At 37.6% G+C, this 25888-nt stretch overlaps 1 protein-coding gene across 1 annotated transcript in view; it reads right to left on the bottom strand.

The window, feature by feature from the left end:
* LOC150076582 (RNA polymerase II-associated protein 3-like) overlaps positions 1 to 25888 on the bottom strand; it is a 91827-nt gene that overhangs the window by 29577 nt on the left and 36362 nt on the right. Inside the window, exons 3-4 of the mRNA XM_090387121.1 lie at positions 10975 to 11100; positions 8094 to 8221 (exon numbers count right to left, since the gene is read on the bottom strand). Of these exons, the coding sequence (XP_090243247.1) occupies positions 8094 to 8221; positions 10975 to 11100 (254 nt within the window). The remainder of the gene's footprint in view (positions 1 to 8093; positions 8222 to 10974; positions 11101 to 25888) is intronic.

Below are 25888 nucleotides of genomic sequence, written 5' to 3'. Positions count from 1 at the left end.
CAAGAATATTTGCTGATGCTATTGAGGCAGTGTTAGGTGGGTCAGAAAATTGCTGGCTGGGGAGGGAGATTCGCAGACAAAGATTAGCAGTTGTTGTTAGAGTGGGATTTAATGGCACAAGGGCTACTTTGGCCAAATTGCACTTGTTATTTTGGAGTGTTTACCAGTACATGAAAGGAAATTGGTCTAGAAGCCAAATTTAAAACTGCTCCTAAAAAACCCAACAAGGCCACCAGAGATACGTAGTTCATACAGACCCATAGCCCTGCTACCAACCCTTAGTAAAATATACGAAAGGCTGCTACATACCAGAATGACAAAGCATTATAATGAAGTAAATCCTAACATGACAAAGCAATACGGATTTACTCCTGGCAAATCCACTATCGAAGCAATACAGAACCTCTCTAGAGCCACCCACTGTCAAAGGAAATACTTCCTCGTCATCGCAATGGATTTCGCCGGGGCATTCGACACCCTCTGGTGGCTGAGCGTCTTGGCGAGACTCTGAGCTGCCAACCTGCCATTGAATCTTTACAATTGCATGAAGGATTACCTGGCTGATAGAGCAGTGCAAGTTACCACACCATATAAATGCCTCAGTTGCCCAGTCCACAGGGGCTGTCCCCAGGGTTCTGTCCTGAACTTTGTCTTAGATGAATTCCTTGCCACGGATCTGGGTGATGTGGAAGCCCAGGCCTATGCAGATGACTTGTTCTTGACTATCAAGGCTGACAGTAGATCCTCCCTAGAAATGCAAGCAAATGTTGCCCTGCAAAAGCTGCTACACTGGACGAAACCACACTTGCTCAAACTAGCACCCAACAAGACAAAATCGGTGCTGCTTCCTAGACTTAAGGAAACCACCACAAATTAAGATTGAGAACAAAACAGTTAAGCTGTGCAAACAGATTAAATACCTAGGAATAATCCTGGACAGAAAATTAAATTTCAAGCCACACCTAGAATATATTAAACAAAAGATAAGAAGATACACAGCCCTCGTCGCTAGAGTCACTCGCAGGGAAAGGGAACTCAGCCATACTATCCTGTCCCTTTACTACAAAGCTCTCTTTATCCCTGCCATCATGTATGACTCCCCTGTCTGGTACGTGAGGGCCGGACCAGAAGTGAATAAACGGATCCTCGAACGACCATTCAGAGGACCATCCTCCTTACCATGACGAGAGCAACTAGAATGACTAGCACGGCTGCTCTCCAAGTCCTGGCAGGGGTTCTCCCCCTGGACCTCGAGGCTACCTGCTACGGTCTGCTCTACTATCTTGCCAGAAACACATCGGCTACAATGTATGACCTCACCACTGACCGTAACTGTGAGAAGAGAAGAATCACAAACCACCTCGTTGAGATTTGGCAGAGGAGATGGAGCGACACAGAAAAAGGCGCAGTGACTAGAAGATTCCTTTCCACTGTCACCAAGCTGTACCCTAAGACGTCAGCGTGGTTTCACCCTGGTTGGAATACCACCTTCCTCCTTACAGGACACGGCCTGTTTAAAGCTAAGCTTCACCAACTTGGCATCATAGATAACGCAGACTGTCCCTGTGGCAACCCGGAGTCCTGGAGACACTTAATGTTTGAGTGCGATCTGTATGATGGCCTACGACTATGCCTAATAACGGCAACCAGACAACCAAGAACCCAAACTGTTAGACACTCAAGAGGACTACAAGGAACTCAGTCAATATGCCCAGGATCTATTTTCCAGAAGGAAATCAATGATAGCAATACACCAATCGGTTTTTCACTGGTAGTGTATAATTAAAAACCTTGGGACAGGCCCTGATGATATTTCAGTTCGCTGCCTCTTTGTAGCAATAGTGCTATCTGTGTCTATATTTGCAGACCGGGTTGGGGCCACTGAAGAAGTAAGTTTATCAGGATTCATGAAGATATTGAAATGGTTCAGCACCCGGGCTCCCCACCCACCTGGGAGCCAAAAGGGACACCCACTACTCAGCATGCAATAAATGCACTCAGGAGTGGAACGCCGGGGCTACCCAGACATCATACCCGCACTGCCGCCAGCCTGAATCCTGTCCCTCACACGATGAGGGTAGGGGCATGGCAATTGACACGGTTGACCCTCGCAGGCTACTAGCCAACTGATCCCAACCAGGCCTTCCAGGACCACCCATCTTGTTGAAGCAGGGTTTGATATAGGTGTAGCAGTGTGAAGCAATCAGCTCTCCATGCCATAGAAAAGATAACATTAAGGATATTCAACTTTTTCATACACTGAGTTTGTAATTGCATTATATGCATCTGAAAGATAAGTTTAGTGTCAAGTACTAGACCCAAGATCTGGATGGAGCTGACGCTTTGTACAACAGTGATAGCAGTTGTTTTTGTTGCAGACAAGCGATAGCCATTGTGCAATACCCATTACTCTATTTTGTTTATTGAGAGCTGCAGTTGTCGTTCAACTGAGTGCATATTCTGTGAGTGGCAGGATAATGTAAGGTTATCTGCATATAGATAGGTGTCAACATTAGGCAGAATATTCTTTGTTGCATTGTTTAACCTAACTGCAAAGAGCATCGCACTAAGAACTGATACTTGTAGGGCCCCCCTTCTTCTTGGACAAATGTTTGAAATAGTGAATTGCAGTAATGCACCTGAAAGGTTCTGTTCTGGAGAAAGCTCTGTATAATTAATGATAGCTGACCACGAAGTCCTGTAGCATACAGATTTTGAAGAATGCCATAGTGCCAGGTGGTATCAAAGGCTTTTTCAATGTCTAGGCAGATCACGACAAGATGTTCTTTACAGATTCAGTATAAAAGGATTCTGCCTTGATCATAAGATCTAGAGTTGATTGATTTTTTCAAAAGCTGTACTAGTTCTTGTTCATTACTGAATGGAATTCTAGATACCATACCAATCGAGTGTGCATTGCTTTTTCTAATGTCTTACTGAGGCAGCTGCTAAGAGATAATTGGTCAACAGTTTCATGGAACTGACTGATCCTTTCCAGATTTGGGAAAGGCTAGGACTATTGAGTGGCACCAAGAATGAGGGAAGTAGCCTTCTGAGAATGTTCATTTGAAATATGTCAGCAGTGAATTCAGAGCTTTCTTCTTTAGGTGTTTAAGCATCATATAGTACATTCTGTCAGGCCCTGGTGCAGTATTGGCTGACCTGTTTATGGAGCTCTCTAGTTCGAGTAATGTAAAAGGTTGGTTATATGAAAGAGATGCCATTGTATTAAAATTCAGCCTATGCTTTTCTGCATTGGCTTTTTTCCTGTTTAAAGGCTGTCATATGCTGATGTGACAGAGATTTCAGAAAAAACATTCTGACAGGGCATTTGCAATTTCCACTAGAGAGAAGTCTTTACCCTTCCAACTTATAATGGGCATTGATTCCAGGAGGGATTTACCATTCAGTTTTTTTCATTTTTCTACTGTCTGTATTTTTATTTAGTAATAGTGGAAGCAAACCGGATCCAAGAGTCTTTTTCCACTTTTTTCTGCACGTTATGTGTCTTAGCTTTAAGTTTCTTAAAGTTAATCAGGTTGTCATGTGTTGGGTACTTATGAAACTCCAAGCTTTATTCTGTTCTTTTTTGACTTCACAGCACAGGTTGCAGCTGTTATTATCTGTGTAGTAATGTGGTTAGTAACATCATCTATAAGTTGGCTTTTGATGACTTGATCATCAAAGGAAATTGCATCAGTGATCCAATCTGCCTTGGTAAATTTCCATTTTATGTGGCTGGCTATATGTGAGGTTCTATGTGTTTTTAATATGCAAATAATTGGGCAATGGGCACTGTTCAGTGGGTTATTTGAAACTAACCACTGAATGATTGGGAACATACTGATAAATCTATAGCAGTAGATGTTCCAGTGAGAAAGTGGATATAAGTGACAGCACCAGTGTTTAACAAGGTAAGATTCTCGTTGTCAAGAACTGTTTCAATGAGTTTTCCTTGTTTATTTATCTGGGGACATCCCCCACATAGAATGATGCCCACTGAAATCTCCCAGCAGAAGGAAAGGAGATGGAAGCTGCTTTATAAGATCTTCCAATTCTTTGTTTGAGGAAATGTACACAGAGACTACAGTTAACATAAAAGTTCAAAACAATACGTACCACTACAGCTTCTAATGCGGTCTGCAGAGGGATCTGTTTTGTAGGAATTTTGTTGTTGACAAGTATGGCTACGCCTCCTCTTGTTGAGTTAGTATTGTTTCCGTCTTTGTTGATAGATACTATAGTTTTTAACCACTGGAGTCAGATTGGTTTTCTAACCTCCAGTGGTTTTTAACCACTAGTGGAATTAGATTGGTTTCTTGCAGGCAGAAGCTTATTAGACTGTGCTGTTCGATTAAATCATAAATATCAAAAATGTTGCTTTGTAGACCTCTACAGTTCCACTATAAAATGTTATCCATTATTTAGGTTTAGTGGTTGTCTACGGTTTAGTCTGATTTTTGTGTCTCTATCGATTTAGATTCATCCTTTTTTTTTGGAAAGGTAGTGTCCATTTCGTCTTCTGTATGTAAATCTAAGATGGGTTCATCCTGTAGGATATCCGCATTAGTATCCATATTTACTGAGCATGGTTTGTCTTCAATGTTATTGGCTGATCCTTTTATTTTAAAAGATTAACAGTAACTGCAGGTAGAGGCAAAAGTGATTCTTACACTGCTTCTATTGGAATGAGCAGCAGCCTAGAAAGTACGTTGCTGGAGTTTTCAAGAACTGCTGGGAGTCATCATTGAACAAGTAAATACATGGGCTGTGTTAGGGTAACTAAGAGTAAGAACAGGTGCATATATACTTGCATGTACACCAATACTAGAAGCATAGTAAATAAATTTGATGAATTTGAAGTGCTGGTCAAGACATCAAAGGCAGATATTGTTGGGATATCAGAGACAGTGTCACACAAATATAAGCAGTGCAGAATTAGAATTTGGAGAGTACAATGTGTAGAGAAAGGATAGACAGGGTAGGAAGGAAGGAGGGGTTATGCTGTTAGTTAAGAAACACAAAATCTAAGGAAGTGCATCTAGTTGACATTGGTGGACAGTGCAATCTTGAGTCAGTTTGGTGTGACATAAGCACTGGGAAAGGGAAAATGAGAGTAGGAGTATATTATAGGTCTAATGACTCTGATGAGTAAAATAAACAATTGTGCAAAGAAATAGAGTGGGCCAGTAAATCGAAATGTCTTGTAATGGGGGATTTTAACTCTCCAGATATTGACTGGAACACATGGGTTGGTCACTCGCATGCTAGAAAGACTTTTGTGGATTTTTTGGAGGATTGTTTTCTACAGCAACATGTTCGAGGGGCAACCAGAGGGAGTAATACTCTTGATCTGATTATCGGCAGTGATTATTCATGCATTAAGCATTTGCAGATAAAGGAATCACTAAGTGACAGTGATCACAGTGTACCACAGTGGGATTTAATTAAAGATGTAACTACAATCAAAGGTAAAGGAAAAGATTTTTGCTTTCATGAAAGTGATTACAGTGGGCCCTGACATTCTTAAAATTCTATAGTGGGATCAACTTACGATGTTAAAAACAGCAAATGAGAAGCCTTCAAGGAATCAGTCTTGGAAGCTACTAGGCTTTTCAAGCCAACTAAGAAATACTGTTCAAGACTTAGCCCTAAATGGATGAGGCTAACTACTCTTAGTTACCCTCATCGCAAAGAAGAAAAATGCATGGGTTGCATATAAATTATCAGGTGACACAGAAGCCTATGGTAGATATAAGCTAGTCTGTTATCAAGTCACAAAGGAGGTTAGGCAAGCGAAGGCTGATTACGAGAAATCCTTGGCAAAGGATACAAAGAAAAACAACAAAGACTTCTTTACTTATGTAAACTCTAGAAGGAAGGGGATGAATCAGATTGGTCCACTAGTTATTGATGGTTTGACTGTTGATGATCCTGCTCAGAAAGCTGACAAACTGAATGAGTATTTTGCATCTACATTCACACATGAGGAATTCTGTAACAAAGGGGAGAACAGAAGTTTACTAAACTCTAACAGGGAGCAAAATGACTTTGTAATAACGGAGAGCAAAGTGGAGTAGAAATTATTGAAGTTAAACATAAGAAAGGCACCTGGAGTGGATGGAATCTATCCAGTTGTATTGAAGGAGGCAGCGAGGGAAGTAAGCAGACCCTTAGCCATAATTATGAGAGCATCCTTAGATTCAGGGGAGGTCCCCCATGGACTGGAGATGTGCAAATGTATCCCCAAATTCACAAAAGGGGTTCAAAGGGTGACACAAATAATTACAGACCTGACTAGTTTAACTTATGTTCCAGGGAAAATAATGGAGCCACTGGTTAAAGAAGCATTGCAGGATCATCTAACACACGCAGTAATAGTACAGACACAGCATAGGTTTGTTAATGGGAAGTCTTGTCTGACCAATCTGATTGGATACTAGGTTGTGGTCACGAAGGAACTGGATGCAGAAAATAATTTTGATATCATATACTTGGATTTCAGGAGCTTTTGATACCATTGCACATGGAAGACTGCTGTATAAATTGGAGTGGTATGGCATTGGCATTAAAGGGCAAGTTGCTACAACGGATAAAGGGATGGCTGAGTGGGAGACGATAGAGAGTGATAATTAATGGACACTGCTCTTCGTGGACAAATGTTATTAGTGGAGTTCCCCACGGTTCAGTGTTGGGCCCATTGTTGTTTTCTATATTTATCAGTAATATTGATGGAGGTATATCAGGCTTAATATCCAAGTTCGCAGATGATGCAAAGGTTGGCAGGACTGTTAATGATATTTAAGACAGTATTCTTCTGCAACAGGATCTAGAAAAGTTAGGAAGATGGGCTGAGAAGTGACAACTGAAGTTTAACACTGACAAATGCAAAGTATTGCTTATGGGTAACATTAACCCAAAATAAACATACCAACTGTGTGGTACTACACTCAGGGAAGTAGAGAATGAAAAAGACCTGGAGGTAACTGTGCAGTAAGATATGAAGTTCCCTGAGCAGTAAGATATGAAGTTCCCTGAGCAGTTTGTTTGTTTGTTTATTTGGTTTTTAGGAGCATTAGCAACTAAGGCCATATTGCTCCGGGGATATGCAGTGGTCATTCCCTGACCTTTCCGCATCCTCTGTATTTGGTGATCACGGGTTCGAACCCCGGTCTAATCAAGAAGCGCACTGCTGCTCCTGCTCACCTGGCTACGGAGGCACCTCCCTGAGCAGTGCAGATAGATGGGTTGCCAGAGCAGGTCGTGGAGTCTTGTGAAAGATATATATGAATTTTGCTAGAAGACAAGGAGGTGATTATCCCCCCTGTATTACGCAATGGTCAAAAAAAAAAAAAAATACCCATGCACCTCGCAGTGTATTTCTTGAAAATTAAATTATCATACACTATTTAATAATAAATTATTACACATTCCATCTTCAGAATTTCTGCATACAGTAATGAAATTCATCTATTGGTAGTTGGATTATAAGCTTTGTATAATTGCAGTCATGGAGAAATGAAACAGAATGTACATTTTATTTTTTTTGTATATAATTAATGCTGCTATAAGTATAATATTTTAGTGTGGCAAACAAAGTAACCAAATTGACCAGAAGAGGGGAAAAAAAAGAAAAAAAAAAAGATAAATTTTAATTTATTTACACACAAACTTACAAAATAGTTAAATGGTTTTATGTTTATTTTAATATTTCTGGTTTTTCTGATTTATCTGATACTAGAATTAGTATTATATGTTTATTTCAATTGTTTTCTTTTCTCATTGTTTCTCTTATTATTGTTAGAAAGGCTTAATTATAAATAAAAACCAAGGAGAGTATAAGTTTTAAAATTTTTGATAGTTCTCATTATTACATAACCTAAAATTTAGGTCCCTTGAACTTTTATTTGTGAGATTCTACTATACCTGGTTTTAGTAAAAATAAAAGTCTAATTCTGTCTTAAATCACTCTCATTATATATTAATATCTACATGCATCATACAGAAATATCAAATAAATAATGTGTATTCAATGTCTTTATGTCTTGAACATACAGAATCACTTTAAAAAAATTAATGATGTAAAAACTTACTGTCCCTTTTTCAAAAATGCCATTGCTCTATTTGTCAGAAGTAAAGCACTTGTTGGATCACTCTGTATGCCTGAAGTATAACAAGCTATGGCTTGGTCATAGTTTCCTTCTTTAAAATAAGAATTACCCTATATCAGAAAATACAATTAAGTAATATAGGAGTGTTTATAAAACAAAAAAATTAAGAAATCTACTCTGAAAATAAAAGATAGAGAAATGATATAAATAATATAAATTACAGATTGTAACAAAACAGAAATGAAGATTAATAATATTTCATATGAGTAAGCTAAGATGTATATGAACTACATGATCACCTAATTACAACCATATTAAGTGAGTATATATCAAAATGAAGTTATTCACAGCACGTGATAAATACATCAGCAAGAAGATGGCTTCTTCTGAATTGGCTTCTATAATTCATGCTCTCTCTTTCAAAACAGTCCGAACACGTGCCGCCACCAGCCAACATCCATTTACTGTGCAACTTCAAACTCACAGAACCAACTTTTCATCTTCCTCGTTTATTCATTCAACTGCCGTTTTCTGGAACAACCTTCCTTCATATGTATTTCCTGAAAATTACAGTCTACAGAAGTTCAAGTCCAATATCAACAAATATCTTCTGTCATCTTTTCAACCTCCAACCCAAGCACAGTACTATAGGTTCTAATACCTCTCGTGTTTGGGGTTTACATAAAAAAAAAAAAAAAAACACTACTGTAACAAAGAGGTTAAAAAAATAAAGGTTAGTGTGCAACTTTTATTTTTTAGGGCTAATAATTATTTAATTATTTATTAAAATAATTTTTACTATCAATAATATGCTAGGTGAAAATGGACAACATATTCATTTTTCTCGTGGTCTATTCCTTATGAACAATATATTCATGTTGTTCGTAAATTAATAAGAGGAGTTTACCTCAATATAGTACGTGGAACACTTCCGTATGATACCCTCCAGAAATTAAAACGGAAAAAACGAAAAAAACCGACAACTTACCGGTACATTAAAGTAAAATATAAATAATTAAAGTAAAATATAAATAATTAAATAATCAATTTAACACAATTCAAAATCAATTCAAAACAATTAAAATTCAAATTAACGCAATTAAAAGAATCTAACGAAAATATTCAAAACGATTTTCCTTCCTGAAGCTGACAATGCTTTTCGACCGACTGTCGTGATCACAGGAATGAAAATTGAGTAAATATGCTGCCACAAAATAGCATATGGTAGATTGGATCAGCTGTCCTGGGCCAGGATACTGTATAGCCCAAAATCAAGAGTCCAGACCCTCTACAGGGAAAAGTGGAGTGGCCTGGTGAGGCTGTCTGCCCCAGAATCTTATTTTAAGGAAAGATTTTTCACTGTTTAAGTCTAGTTGGAATTCAGTAACTAGATCTGCTATTCAAGGAAGTCTGCAAGGACCTGTTTTTGGGTCATTAATGTTGAAATTGATATTAGAGGATTGGTTACAGAAGGAATATAGTCATGTTCATATAATTGCATATGTGAATGACCAGGTAATATTAGCTGAAGGCTCTTCACGGCTACAAATTGAACAACAATCTAATGAAATAATAAAAGATCTAAATGCTTGGTGTGACTTCCATAAATTAATAATATCCAGGTCAAAAACAAAAATATTATTCCTAAAGGGGAAACCTATCTGTTCATAGAGAACTTCATGTGCTAGATTGGTTGTGAAAGTTCAATGTTCGTTAAGAATATTAAATATCTTGGAGTCTTCATTGACAGAGGTCTTAGATTTGACACTCATATCAATTTTATATCTGAAAAAGTTGCAAAATTTGTTAACATGATAGCAAGAATTACTAGGAAGGAGTGGGGTATTAGAGGTAGGCACTATCTCTTCTTTAACTGTATTTTTCTTCCTATTGTTTCTTATGGTATCTCAGCTTGGATAGACTGTGTTAATTTTTAAAAAATATATATAAGAAAACTGTATTTCATTCAGAGGATGATGCTCCTGAAGATGGCTCTAGTTTGTAGAACTGTCTCCACTGAAGCACTACAGATGGTCACATGGAAAATGCCAACTGACCTCTTTCTGATTTACAGAGTAATGACTTTCAATATTTGGCATGGAACTTTTATTATTCGTGATCTTGAGTTGGATTTGGCTAATGATCCTAAGAATAAGGACAAGCGAATCTTAGATATCATAATGACTCTTTAGAATCAGATTCTTTTCCTCTGTTGTTGATGTTCTGCCAGAAAAATAGTTTGTGCCTAATCTACAAACTGTTTTTAAAGATTTTCAGGCTTTTCAAAAATTTTCCAAGAAATTATTCCAGAGAAGATTAGTACTGCTTGAACTTGAGGAAAGAACAGTAGAAGGCTTATAGACTATTGACATGAATTCTGTGTAACAGTTAAAAATGCTGAAATAAACAGTGTAATTGACGTGGTAGTTAATGATCATCATGTTCCTTTGCAAACAGCTAATCTTATTGGAAAATTTATTTAGGTACTTGTGACCATATTGTTTATTTGTCTTCATCTCATGTAGACTTTGTAAGATCAGTAACTCTTTGTGCCATGTGCTCATTGTGCCATGTAATTAAATATTACAGGCAGAGCTATTTTAGTTTGTTGTTGTTGTTTTTTTTGTTATTTGGTTTTTAGGAGCATTAGCAACTAAGGCCATATTGCTCCGGGAATATGCAGTGGTCATTCCCTGACCTTTCTGCATCCTCCGTATTCGGTGGTTACGGGCTCGAACCCCGGTCTAATCAAGAAGCGTGTGCACGCACTGCTGCTCCTGCCCACCTGGCTACGGAGGCGCCTATTTTAGTTTGCGATAAAACTTTTAATAAAAATAATGCTTTACAGATCATAAAAACTAACCTTTTCTTTATCCAACACTGCCCTCTGTTTCTGTCTCTGAAGCTCCAGCTCTTCATCTTCTTCACTCTCTTCCTCTTCACTGCTCTCATGATTAGAAAGGGATTCTATATCCTCTAATGCCTTTTCCTGAACATAAAATAAGCTGTGAGAAGGTCAGGTATATTACTAATGTATAATGTTTTACCAATCACTGAAAAAGCAAAAAAAAAAAAAAAATATGACCCAATTCATTTACAGGTTGGTTTAAGTATTTACAACTGAAATCCTATGATGATCAGAAATAAAAAAAAAACAAATGCACAAACTATAAAAAGGACTAATTAAAATATACATAACATCACTGACCTTTTGGTAGTAAGTGTTATCTTCCTAAATTTACATTTTCTTTATGTTGCCTTCCTCAATCTATGCTTTTTATCAACGGCATATCTCTTATATCATAATATTGGAGAAGTGGTTTTCAACCGGGGTTCCACAACAACATTCCAGGGGTGCCACATAATTTGGGTTTAAGTTACTTAAACTTATTTTTATTTTTTAATTTATATGTTTATTTCATTATAAAAAGGTGTACAGTATCTTTTCAATTTTGTGGTGATCTATAACTGATGTATACTTAGTACCTCTATATAAAGAATAAAATTTATATATATATATATATATATATATATATATATATATATATATAATTTGTATTATGAAATGTAATTTTTATAATTATATTATTGTAATAAATATATAACTTATATATTTTTTAATATTATATATATATATATATATATACACACGGATATATACAGAGAGAGAATCGGATCTAACAGGCAGAAAATTGAGTAGGGGTGCCACAAAATAAAATAAATGACTTAGGGGTGCCGTTATTAAAAAAAGGTTGAAAACCACTGTATTAGAGGATAACAGAATATTCCATCAGTACAGTAGTTAATAATCACCTCCCACCAACTTTTTTTCAATTCTGATACGGATCAAAATGATGCACATAAATGATAACTGGAGGACAGCATACATTTCCACCCATTTTTATTTAAGCAACCTGTTTAATAATATTTCTGTAATATCAAAGTTTTCAGAATGGTGCAGTTATAACAGAGTTGATTTGATTTGATTTTTTTGTGGTGCAAAAACAGCAAGGTTATAGTGCAACATGAAAATGTTAAAATTCAAAAAAGATGAGATTGGTAACCTTTAAAAAGGTTACCTCATCAAAAGTGCATATATATAAATACCTGTCAATAAACAAAAATCGGTATAAGAGTAAAAATAGATTGTATATTTCATGAGTACATATTAATCGATTTTAAAATTTAAAAACTGATGACACATTGTCATTGTCATTTAAAATCTGACTGGGAATATATGGGTCAGTCAGATGGGTAAAAGCAGTAAAACAAGCATTTCTAGAACTGTTACAATCAGATAAAATATGTTGAATGGATAAAATGGTGTTGCATTGCTATAACAGAGTACATAAGGCCGCCGTAGCCGAGTGGTCAGGCATGTGGGTGCATAAGTACACGTCTTGAGTGACTGGGATTCAAGGCCGTGACTGCTAAATACGGTGCTGTTTCTTGTATTCTGTCTATCCTGCGAACTCCTCTGACCGTTTGGTCATCCCGGAGTATAAACAGAAAATTTATTTATTTATAGGCTACTTTGCAGATGGCTGGAGGCATGTTATATACAGCAGACTTTCAGAATAACAGCACCTTCGAGAATTCAAGGCGTGTTATTTCAATTTTTCCGCTATCTAGAAAGATTTATTTTTACTATATTTAATGCAGATATAATGAGGCTAAATAAGAAATAGGGAGATTAAGAATACAATTTTATTAACTGCACATAAAAAACAAACATGTTGACGATCCAATTTCTGCCATTAATACACTCCTGCTTAAGCCCCATTCTGTTTTCTCTATTATATCAAGTTTAGTCTATGCGGTAGCACAGTGGTATCATCACTGTCCTTCCCATACCGGTGAAAAGGCCAGGTTCGAATTACATCGATGATGCGAGGAACTTTTATGGGCTTTTTTCACTCCGTGGCTGAGTTAGTTGCTCTCAGGTGTGGATAGCAAGTTCCCCCCCCCCCAAGAAACTTGGGTTTTCATCCAGTAAAGGAGGCAAATTGACGCACACAATTCTGTAGATAGACAATACACATGGGTATATGAATTAACTTTCTGGGTGACCCTAATATAATAGTTTTGACTATATCAAGTTTGTCACTAAGCTTTAATGTTGTTCTTCTCTGTGTGAGGTTTATTAACTTTATAAGTATAGTGAGGGGTTTTTAATTTAAAATAAATGTTAAACAGCAGGATAATCCTTGATATCAGTACAGAATTCACTTTCAAAATGGCGAACGTAAACAAATGCAGTAATCATGTGACTTGCCGTTTTCTTTTTCCGGCATTGCAAGACATTTGCCCTGTATGTAAACATCTGATCTCAATGTGCCATTAGCTAGAATGTTCTGTTATTTGGGGTGCCATTATTTTGACAGTCTACTGTATATATATATTTACAGACTGACATAATGTTAAATCAATAATTTGATAGCAGTAATCTGATCTGGTTACACTTCTCCTACTTTTCCTTCCTTTCCACTATTATTTCATAATATATATATATATATATTTTTTTTTTTTTAAATAATAGCAGTAGTAGTGGCCATGAAATTAGGCAAAAATTTAGTTAAAATCAGGAATCAATGTCCAAATACAGTCGAACTTGGATATTTCGAGCATCAAGGGACCAACAAAATTACCTCGTTATAACCGTTACTAGCTATATCAGGGAGAGCAGAGATGGGGAAACCCTTGGGGCCATTAAACAATGAACATTTTATATCAGTGATGAGTTAAATCTACCTCTTATTTTTTAAATCCTCAATAACTTGATAAAAAGATGGATTAAAAAAACAAAAGAAATATTAGAGAGAAAAAAATAATATAAGTACATACCTACATATTATTTGCATTAATATGCTTGTAGAAATTGCAATACACTTAATATTAAATACAATTTATTTGTCTGTAATTTTAAAACCATACTTAACAGTAAACACAATTTATTTCTCTGTAATTAAAAACACTAGTATTTAATAATAAACACGATTTCAATTAGTCTTTATTTATGAATCTTAAAATTGATGTTTGTTTTAAAGATTTCTCTTTCATATTTCTTAAGTTTCTCCATAAAACACTCAACGCATTAAAAGTCTCATTACTTGCCTCAGTTCCTTCAAAAAAATTGACTAATGTGACAATTACACCTTGAGCTTGTGAGATTGTCAGCACTGATTTTAATTCACTTTCAGTTGTCATCATATCATTACAATCATCCTCTTTACCATCGTCTTTGTTGAGGACAGCATCTACAATGTCACTCTGTAGGAAGACCACTAGTTAATAAGTTGTCAGACTCACACAAATTCATCGATGTTACCTATATTAAAACCTACAACATTATTACGTAGCAACCATTCGGATAATGGTATGTTGTTTTCTTCGTTTCCATCTTCTTCATCTACAATTGAAACATCATTTGAATTTAATTTCGATTTCTTGAAGTAATTCGATATGCTTGTCAAAGTAATGTTGTTCCACACATCATTCAATAAATTTATAGCATCCAATGTCGATATAGACTCGATTCTCTTTGACTGATCAGATGTAGAACTAGAAATCTTTTATAAAATCCTTTCAAAACTCTTGATTACACTTATGTCCATTGGTTGTAAAACTGATGTAGCAATGGGAGGCAGAAAGACCAGCTTAATGTTGAACAAATTTTGAATCTGGGGGATGTACAGGACAGTTATCAACTACAACAGGCACCCGTTATAACGCGGTTCGCTTTACGCTGATTCGCTATAACGCTGTTCTTATATTATAACCCGTATCTGACTATAACACTGTCACAGATCACTATAACGCTCTTTTACAGATTGCATTTTTGGCATATTTAATGAAATCGTTTCATTTGATGGAGTCGATAGCTTGAAAATGAATATAAAAATACGGTTAAAATGTTTCCCACGCCGACCTGAGAAATATTCCCACACTCAGTGAAATTCTCTCTCGCGCTAATTTAATTGCAGTACAGTGACTTGTTACGTAGTTCCGAGATCAACATTTTAAAAAATGATCAAGTATATTGCTTGTAATATTTGCATTATATTCATTTATCCGAAGTCTAGTCATCACTCAGTACAGTATTAGACATGGTGCGAAACGGACAGTTTACTTGAACATTGTATCATAATTAATGCAACCAACGCAGTTCCATTTTCGAAGAGTTAATAATGGCCAATAAGAATGAAAAAGCAACGTCTGAGCGCAGTACGAAGACTATAAATGTAAGAAAAAGACTGAATTTGAAAATTAAATTAGACGTTTTGAAGCGAATCGATTCCGGTCAAAGACAAGCAGGTGTGTGCCATAATTTACGACTTGCAAGTTTAACTGTAAGAACAATTATAAAAAAATAAAGAATTAATTTTAGCAGCGGGAAAGACAGCTGATCCACTGCAAGCAATTAGGAGAAGGCCGGCTATTAGTATTGAAATGGAAAGACTAACTAATTTTACTGAAGATAATATCCAATGCAGAATTCAGTTAAGTTAAATATTATAAATAATAAAAAAGATAGAGATTAGCCTATATGATGATCTGAAGAAAACTCAACTAAAAAAAAAAAAAATTGGAACATTTAAAACTAGTAAGGGCTGGTTGAATAGATTTAAAATCCAGGGAGAAGCCGCAAGTGCAGTAGCCGAAACTTTCAAAAAAGAACTTGTTAAAATTTTTGAAGAGGGATATTATGTGTTATACTTCTCAACAAGTTTTTAACATAGATGAAGCAGGACTTTTGTGGAAACGAATGCCTAATAGTTTCATATTGAAAGAAGAAAAAAACATGGCAGGTTTTGTGGATTTATTGGATGATTGTTTTCTGCAGCAGCATGTGCGAGAGGCAACCAGAGAAAGTAACACTCTTGATCTGGTTATCAGCAGTGATCATTCGTGTATTAAGAATTTGCAGATAAAGGAACCACTAGGTGGCAGTGATCACAGTGTGCTGAAGTGGGATTTACTCAAAGAGGTAACTACCGTCAGGAGTAAAGGAAAGGGTTTTTGCTTCCGTAAAGGGGAGTACAGTGGTCTCAGACAGTTTTTAAATTCTGTACAGTGGGATCAACTGACGATGTTACAAACAGTAAATTCTAAGTGGGAAGCAATCAAGGAATTAATCGTGGAAGCTACTAGACTTTATATACCGATTAAGAAATATCGTTCAAGGTTTAGGCCTAAATGGTTATCAAATGAACTAATGAGACTCGTGACAGAGAAGAAAAATGCATGGGATGCATATAAATTATCAGGTGACGCAGAAGCCTGTGGCAGATATAAGCAAGTCTGTAATCAGGTCACAAAGGAGGTTCGGCAGGCGAAGGCGGATTACGAGAAATCTTTGGCAAAAGATGCTAAGAAAAACAGTTTCATATTGAAAGAAGAAAAAAACATGGCAGGGATTTCTCCAGCAAGGATTTCTTTACTTATATAAACTCTAAAAGGAAGGGGATGAATATGATTGGTCCACTTGACATCGATGGTTCGACTGTTGATGATCCTGCTCAGATAGCAAACAAACTGAATGAGTATTTTGCATCTACATTCACATGTGAGGAATTATTACAGTTTGAAAATGGAAGAAGGTTATCAAATTGTAGCAGTGTGCTTAATGATTTTGTAATAACTGAGAGCAAAGTGGAGGAGAAATTGTTGAAGTTAAACATAAGAAAGGCACCTGGGGTGGATGGGATCTATCCAGTTATTTTAAAGGAGGCGGAAAAGCAACTAAGCAAACCCTTAGCCATAATTATGAGAGCATCCTTGGACTCAGGGGAGGTTCCCACGGACTGGAGATGTGCAAATGTGTCCCCAATTCACAAAGGTGGATCAAAGGGTGACACGAGTAATTACAGACCAGTTAGTTTAACTTCTGTTCCGGGTAAAATAATGGAGTCACTGGTTAAAGATGCATTGCAGGATCATCTAGACAAGACTGCAGCAATAATTCAAACACAGCATGGGTTTGTTAAGGGAAAGTCTTGTCTGACAAATTTGATTGGTTATTATGATGTGGTCACAAAGGAACCGGATGCAAAAAATAATTTTGATATCATATACTTGGATTTCAGGAAAGCTTTTGACACTGTTGCGCATGGAAGACTGCTGTACAAATTGGAGCAGAATGGTATTAAGGGTAAGTTGCTACAATGGATAAAAGGATGGTTAAGTGGGAGAAGACAGAGGGTGGTAATCAATGGGTGCTGCTCTTCGTGGACTAATGTTATTAGTGGAGTCCCACAGGGTTCGGTGTTGGGTCCACTGTTGTTTTGTGTATTTATCAATGATATTGATGAAGGTATATCAGGCTTAATGTCGAAGTTTGCAGATGACACAAAGGTTGGCAGGGTTGTTAATGACAGTAATGGCAGTGTGCTACTGCAACAGGATCTAGAAAATTTGGGCAGATGGGCTAAGAAGTTTCAACTGAAGCTTAACCTTGACAAATGCAAAGTACTGCATATGGGTAGAAGTAACCCCAGAGAAACGTACCAACTGTGCGGTACTACACTTAAGGTGGTAGAAAATGAAAAAGACCTGGGAGTAATTGTGCAGTCAGATATGAAGTTTTCTGAGCAGTGCAGACAGGCTGCTAGGGCGAGTCATGGGGTTTTGTCAATGATATATAGGAATTTTGCTAGCAGGGAAAAGGAGGTGATTGTCCCTCTGTATAAGGCAATGGTCAGGCCACGCCTTGAGTACTGCGTACAGGTCTGGAGGCCTCATTTTAGGAAGGATGTAGATTTGCTTGAGCGTGTACAGAGAAGAGCAACACAATTGGTGAGGGGAATGAAGGGATTCTCTTACCAAGAGAGGCTTAAGTTCTGCAAATTGCAGTGGCTGGAGACTAGCACCTGCGCGGTGATCTGATTGAGGTCTATAAGGCCTTGAATGGGTTGAGCACACTGAATTCTGATGGGATCCTTCCACTTGTTCAGATTACGAACCTACGGGGACATAAGTTCAAATTAAGAAAGGACAGATGTAGAATAGATGTGAGGAAATTTGCCTTTAGCCAGCGGGTGGTTAATTGCTGGAACAAACTTCCATCTGTCGTTGTGGAAGTTGATAGGTTAAATAAATTTAAGGAGGAACTGGACAGGCATTTGGAGGGAATGGTGTGATTTTTTTTTTTTTTTTTTTTGTCTGATGCTGCATAAGCTCCTATACTTGCTTTCTTGCATCATGTGCCACTACTACTACTACTACTACAAAGCGGTGAAGGATCTCTTGACTTTATTGTTGGGTTGTCGGGATCTGTTGACTTTAATGCTGCGGGGGGATTTAAAATTAATACCCCTTTTAGTTTATTTGGAAGAGGGCCAAAGTTCAACCCAAAATCGACACATTTTTCTTGATTAAATTCATCAATTAAATTAAATCAATTTAGATCAATTAAATTCATGATTTTAATTGTAATTTTAAGTTTAATTTTGATACATAAGTAGTTACCACATAATTATATACATATGTAATGCAGAATATTTTATATGTACAAATATTTGAATATTAAATATTTTGACTGACGTCTGTGCATCTTTTCACTACCGTTTATTATTGATTAGGAAATATCCTATGGCACCGACCGTAACTCACAAATACATATGTTACTTTATGGGAATGCGGCACTCGCTTAGCACGGATTCACTTAGCACTCTGTTTTTCGGGAATGAATTATCAGCGTTAAGCGGGGGTCACCTGTAACAGTAAAATATTTATCTTCTTTTTGAATAGCTCCTTATTCCAATCATTTACGTATTGCCAAAAATACCCGAAGTCGTCCAAGCTTTCTCGTTTGCAATGTTCTTACACAGGAAGTTTCCTTACGTTTTCGAAACACAGAGGTTTTAACAATTTTCCGATTTTTTTTTTTTTTTTATCAGTTCCTGTCATATTTGCACATATGAGCACCACAAGCGAGCCTTTGATTATTTTCCACCAACACATTCAATGTACTGTCAGGTGTCAAATTATAAAAAAGTCGTGTTTAGTAGGCATTGCAGATGTCTTCATCATTGAAATCTTTCCTGATTTCTACCCGAACATGGTCAATCCATTCATTTGCCATTACTGGATCTGCAGATGGAGATTCTCCACTAACTTTTGCATAAACGATGTTATGTCGATTTTTAAATTGATCCAGTCAACCATTGTTAAACACAAAATTGTTGCATCCAAATTGTTTAGCAAAAGTTTTTTCCCACTGGAGCCTTCACAATCAGACCGTCTATTGAAAATCCAGCATTTCTTTGTGTGATGAACCATTGAAGCAATGCTTCATCAGCATTTGTAATCTCGCACTTTCCAATTTTTTTTTTCGGTTATGTTCTTTTCCAGTGCCGATATGTAAACATCTTTATTCTTCCACAATGTCGATACACTTGAAGAGGACTAAGAAAACTTTTTACAAACTTCAACATTTTTTGTACTGCATTCTCACTCATGAATAATTTCGACTTTTTCATGAATCAGGAGACACTTTTTTTTTGTTAGTAGACATGTTTCCGAAGGAAGGGTTCATTTCTAACTGATTTTACTTTAAAATGATAGTAAAGTGATCTACATACAAAGTTCATAGAAGCCCAAAATGCATATGTTCTTAGAAGTCCCGAAATGCATACGTTCTTAGAAGTTGTGAAATGCATATAAAGTTCTTAGAAGTCCCTAAATAAATTTATGGTTCCATAAATACAAGACAATTTGTAAATAGGGTAATGTGACAAGCCCAATGCCAATGCACTATTGTATAGTCCCTGTCCAAAGAAGGACAAGGTCATGAACCAGCCACTAATCTGATAAAGCTAAGTTACCCTTTACATTTTCGTCTATTCCAAGAATTGGGTTTTTTTCGACTACCCAAGCAAAATTTGTTAGGTATATCCGTGTAGCATGCTCAAAATAACAGTGAGCAACTGTATGGGAATACGCATAAATTAAAATCATCGTGGCTTTTTGCTCGTTACAGCCGTGATCTCATTATTTCCGAGCTTGTTATAACCAAGTTCGACTGTAATTTAGAATCAAAACATTCTAAATTAGAATGTTTTGATTCTAAAACATTTAAAAGTAGAATCAAAGCAAGCTTAATCAAAACATCAGCCAAAAAAAAAAAAAAAAAAAAAACCTTCTCATTTATCCATCCACTTGCTCCAAATGTTTGCTAGTTCTGCATTGAATCTATTTAAGCTATCAACTTCTACAATGACAGATGGAAGTTTGTTCCAACAATCAACCACCCACTAGCTAAAGGCAAAAATTCCACATATCTATCCTACAACTGTCTTTCCTCAATTTGAATTTATGCCCTCTCGGGCGATTATTCTGAGCAAGAGGAAGAATCCCATCAATATGCGAAAACCATTCAAGGCCTTATAAACCTCAATCAGATCACCTCGCAGGTGCCTGGTCTCCAGCCAATGTAATTAGAAAAACTTAAGCCTTCCTTTGTAAGAGCAACCCTTTGTTCCATTCACTAATCTTGTTGCCCTGCTCAGTACTCATTCCAGCAGTTCTCCATCCTTCTTAAAATGAGGCCTCCCGACTTGTATACAGTACTCAAGGTGTGGCCTGACCACTGCCTTATACAAGGGGATAATCACCTCCTTATCCCTGCTAGAAAAATTCTTGTATATCATTGACAGAACACCATGAGCTATTCTTGCAGACCATCTGCACTGCTGGGAAAACTTCATATCTGACTGCACAATTAGCCCCAGATCCTTTTCGTTCTCTAGCACTGTCAGTGTAGTACACACATTTTATACATTACTCTGGGGTTACTGCTTCCCATATGTTTCATTCATTTACGTTTGTCAATGTTAAACTTCAGTTGCCAATTCTCGGCCCATCTGCTCAACTTTTCTAGATCCTGTTGTAGTAGTGTACTGTCATTAGTGTCATTAACAATCCTGCCAACCTTCGTATCGTCAGCAAACTTAGACATTAAGCCTGATATACCATCATCAATATCATTAATAAATACCGAGAACAACAATGGACCCAACACTGAACTCTGGGGGACTACACTAATAACATTAGCCCAAGAAGAGCAGTGTCCATTGATTACCACTCCGTCTTCTCCCACTCAATCATCCCATTATCCATATCAGCAATTTGCCTTCAATCCCACGCTGCTTCAATTTGTGTAGCAGTATCAAAAGCCTTTCTAAAATCCAAATATATGGTATCAAAATTATTCTTTGCATCCAGTTCCCTTGTGACCACATCATAGTATCCAATCAAATTGGTCAGACAAAACTTCCCCTTAACAAACCCATGCTGTGTCCGAGCTATAACTGAAGTCTTGTCTAGATGATTTTGCAGTGCATGTTTAACCAGTGGCTCCATTAATTTTCTTGGAAAAGAAGTTAAACTAACAGGTCTGTAATTACTTGTGTCACCCTTTGATCCTCCTTTGTGAATTGGGGCCACATTTGCACATCTGCAGTCCATGGGTACCTCCTCAGAGTCAAAGGAAGCTCTAATTATGACTAAGAGTTTGCTTACTTCCTTTGCTGCCTCCTGTAATATAACTGGATAAATCCCATCCACCCCAGGTGCCTTTCTTATGTTTATCTTCAAAAATTTCTCCTCCACTTTGCTCTCAGTCATTACAAAATCATCTAGCTCACTGCCAGAGTTTGATACACCTCTGGCATTCCCATTCCTGAATAACTTCATGTGTGAATGTAGATGCAAAATACTCATTTAGTTTGTTAGCTACCTGAGCAGGATCATCAAAATTGAACCATTGGACCAATCTGATTCATTCCCTTCCTTCTATAATTTACATAAGTAAAGAGCTCTTGGCTCTTTTTCTTTGCATCCTATGCCTGCCTAACCTCCTTTGTGACTTGGTTACAGACCAGCTTATATCTATCATAGGCTTCCATGTGGCCTGTGAATTTATACATACCCCACACAATTTTCTTCTCTGCCACATCCACTTAGGCCTAAACTTTAAACAATATTTCTTAGTTTGTATATGAAAAGCCTAGTAGCTTCCAAGATTAATTCTTTGAATGCTTCCCATTTTGAATTTGCTGTTGGTAACACATCAGTCGGCCCCACTGTACAGAATTTAAAAACAGTCTCAGATCACCATAGTCACTTTTACGAAAGCAAAAACCCTTCCCTTTACCCCTGATGGTAGTTACCTCTTTGAGAAAATCCAACTTCAGCACACTCTGATCACTGCCACGTAATGGTTCCTTTATCTGCAGATTCTTAATGCATGAAGAATCACTACTGATAATCAGATCAAGAATATTACTCCCTCTAGTTGCCTTGAGAACATGCTGCTGTAGAAAACAATCATCCAATAAATCCACAAAAGCCTTGCTAGTGTGCAAGTAACCACCACACAAATTCCAGTCAATATCTGGAAAATTAAAATCCTCCATTATAAGACAATCTGATTTACTGGCCTATTCTATTTTTCTGTACAGTTGTTTATTATACTCATCAGAGTCATTAGGCCTATAACACACTCCTAATCTCAATTTTGCTGTCCCCATGCTTATGTCACACCAAACTGACTCGACACTTCATTGTCCACCAACATCAATTGGATGCACTTCCTTAGATTTTAAGTGTTTCTTAACTATTAGCATAACCCTCCTCCCTTCCTATCCTTCCTGTACACATTGTACTCCACAAATTACATTTCTGCATTCCTTATATCTGTGTGACACCACGTCTCTGATATCTCAACAATATCTGCCTTTGATGTTTTGACCAACACATCAAATTCATCATATTTATTTAGCAAACTCCTAGCATTGTGAACACACAAGTATACATGCACCTATTCCTATTCTTAGCTACCCTAACACAGCCCATGTATTTAATTGTTCCACAATGACTCCCAGCAGTCTCTGAAGTCCCCTGCACCTTGTTTTCCACATCCCTGAACCCCATATTCTTCAGATTTCTCCTGAGACATTATGACAGACAAACAACATTTCATAAGCCAGTCAAACACGCAATGAAGCTACTTATCTGAATGTGTGCAGAAATTATGCCACCAAAATACCATCAAAATACCACCAAAAAAAAAAAAAAAAACTGCAACATGAACACAAAAAAGCAGAAACTAGGTGAAATCAAGTACAGTGGTACCTTGGATTGCGAGTAACTTGGTCTGCGAGTGTTTTGCAAGACGAGCAAAAATTTTTAATAAATTTTAACTTGATAAACAAGTGAGGTCTTGCAATATGAGTACAGTCAGTCCTCGTATAACACGTGTTTACGCTACACGAATTCGATCATACGCGATTTATAAACAGGGGAACGATGTAGTATATAACACGAACCGAATTCGCTTATGCACGATTCGCCTTTGTGTTTACAGGAAATGGAAGTCGAACGCAGAATCACCCCAACCGAATGCAACACAATAGGAACGAAGAGAAGATTCTGAAAATGTATTTATGTTTTTCATATCAGTGAAGGGGAAACACATTTCACCATAATAACGTAAAAACCGACACAATTCCAGCTATCAGTATAATCGCAAATGCAATTAGATCGAGTTTGCTACCAGTTTATAACAGATTCCACTAGCAGAAATGCAACTGGAAATTGTTTTTGTTTTATGGTAGTAATCCCTTGAAATGTGCTTTAGTAAAATGTGAGGTGTTAATAATGTATCTCTGCCTTTACGGTGTTGTTTATTCAGTTGCTACACGCGCGCAGCTTTGTTTATGTGTATCAAGCATGCCTCCTCATTTTGTAATTGTGCTTTATTTCCTAAAAATTGTCTGCCGAGCGTCACGTGATCACATGCTGATTGGGTAATCGTCCCGCATGCTTGATCTCAGTCGGCATACCTCATTCGTATACAGTCAACATTGTAGTGAACATTCGTGCTAGCATTGTGACCACGTGTATGTGCGTAAAGCATTTTTTTATTTTGTGTTCAAATATAGTGACTGTTCTTTATTAACTGTACACTACGAAAATGACCCCAATGAAAAAAAGGGTTGAAAAGGAAGGCGGTAAGAAGAAGGAGATGATTACGGTAGAAATTAAGAAGGAAATCATTGGGAAGCACGAACAAGGTATGAAAGTGGCCGCCATCGCAAGATTTATAAGAAGTCTACGTCAACGATTTGCACAATATTAAAGAAGAACTAAGGGGACTAGATGTATCAAAAGGAGTCACGAAAATATCAAAGCAACAGCCACGTATTCTGGAAGATGTAGAAAAGTTGCTTTTGGTGTGGATAAACGAGAAGCAACTAGCAGGTGATACTGTATTGGTATTGTTATTTCTGGTGCAAGGGCTACTATGGCCATATTGTGCCTATCAAAGGTATGGAGTTCAGACATGTGATACTGTGACCGAGAACTTGATCTGTGAGAAGGGAAAGGCCTTGTACACTGACCTCGTTATTTGTCGTTGTCGTTGTCGTTTGTTGTCGTTGTTATTTGGTTTTTAGGAGCATTAGCAACTAAGGCCATATTGCTCCGGGATTATGCGGTGGTCATTCCATGACCTTACCGCATCCTCCGTATTTGGTGGTGACGGGCTCGAACCCCAGTCTAATCAAGAAGCGTGTGCTACGCACTGCTGCTCCTTCCCACCTGGCTACAGAGGCGCCACTGACCTCGTAAGTAAACTGCCAGGTACATCTACAGAAACCGAAGAAGGCTTCAAGGCAAGCAGGGGATGGTTTGATAACTTTAAGAGGAGAAGTGGCATCCATAGTGTTGTGAGGCACGGAGAGGCTGCGAGTTCGGACGCTAAGGCAGCTAAGGCGTTCATTGCCGAGGTCCAGAAGCTCATGCTTTCCGAGTGTTACCTGCCGCAGCAAGTTTTTAATTGCGATGAGACAGGGCTTTTTTGGAAAAAGATGCCAAAGAGGACCTACATTACAGGAGAAGAGAATGCAATGCTCGGTCACAAGCCCACGAAAGACCGTCTCACCCTCTTACTGTGTGCTAATGCAAGCGGTGATTTCAAAGTCAAGCCCCTGCTCATGTATCATTCTGAGAATCCACGAGCCTTCAAGAAATGCAAAGTGCAGAAGAGCCAATTAAACGTTATGTGGAGGTCCAACAGCATGGCTTGGGTCACTCGTATCTTGTTCACTGAGTGGATCAACGAGGTCTTCGGTCCTGCAGTGAAGAAATGCCTTTTAGAAAAAAAACTGCCACTCAAAGTCTTGCTGGTTATGGATAATGCTCCTGCTCATCCTCCAGGCCCTGAGGACGACTAACTGGAAGAATTCGAGTTCATTAAGGTCAAGTTCCTTCCTCCCAACACTACTCCATTACTCCAGCCCATGGATCAGCAGGTCATTTCGAACTTTAAAAAGCTTTACATCAAGGCACTATTTCAGCGATGCTTCGAGGTGACCGAAGGAACTAACATTACCCTCCGAGAGTTTTGGAAAAATCATTTCCACATCGTAAACTAACTCAAGATCATCGATAAAGCCTGGGATGGGGTCACCAAGAGAAACCTCAATTCTGCTGGGAGAAAACTGTGGTCTGATTGCGTTGAGGGGTTTGCTCATGAACAGGAGTTGCCAGTTGTCGATAAAATTGTGTCCTTGGGGACGACCATGGGACTGGAGGTGAATAAGGACAACATTCAAGAGCTGGTGGAGGAACATGGCCAAGCATTTACAACCGACGAACTGATGGATCTGCATCACGAGCAACAGCAAGAGGTTAGGGAGGAGATCTCGTCTGAGGAGGAGGAGAAAAAAATGGAGACATCCCTCTCTTCAAATGAGATTAGGGAGGTGCGTAAA

The sequence above is a fragment of the Mastigoproctus giganteus genome, chromosome 13 (genome assembly GCF_048544385.1).
Source record: "Mastigoproctus giganteus isolate SK-2022 chromosome 13, ASM4854438v1, whole genome shotgun sequence".
NCBI lineage: Eukaryota > Metazoa > Arthropoda > Arachnida > Uropygi > Thelyphonidae > Mastigoproctus > Mastigoproctus giganteus.
This window is presented reverse-complemented; position numbering and strand designations above follow the sequence as displayed.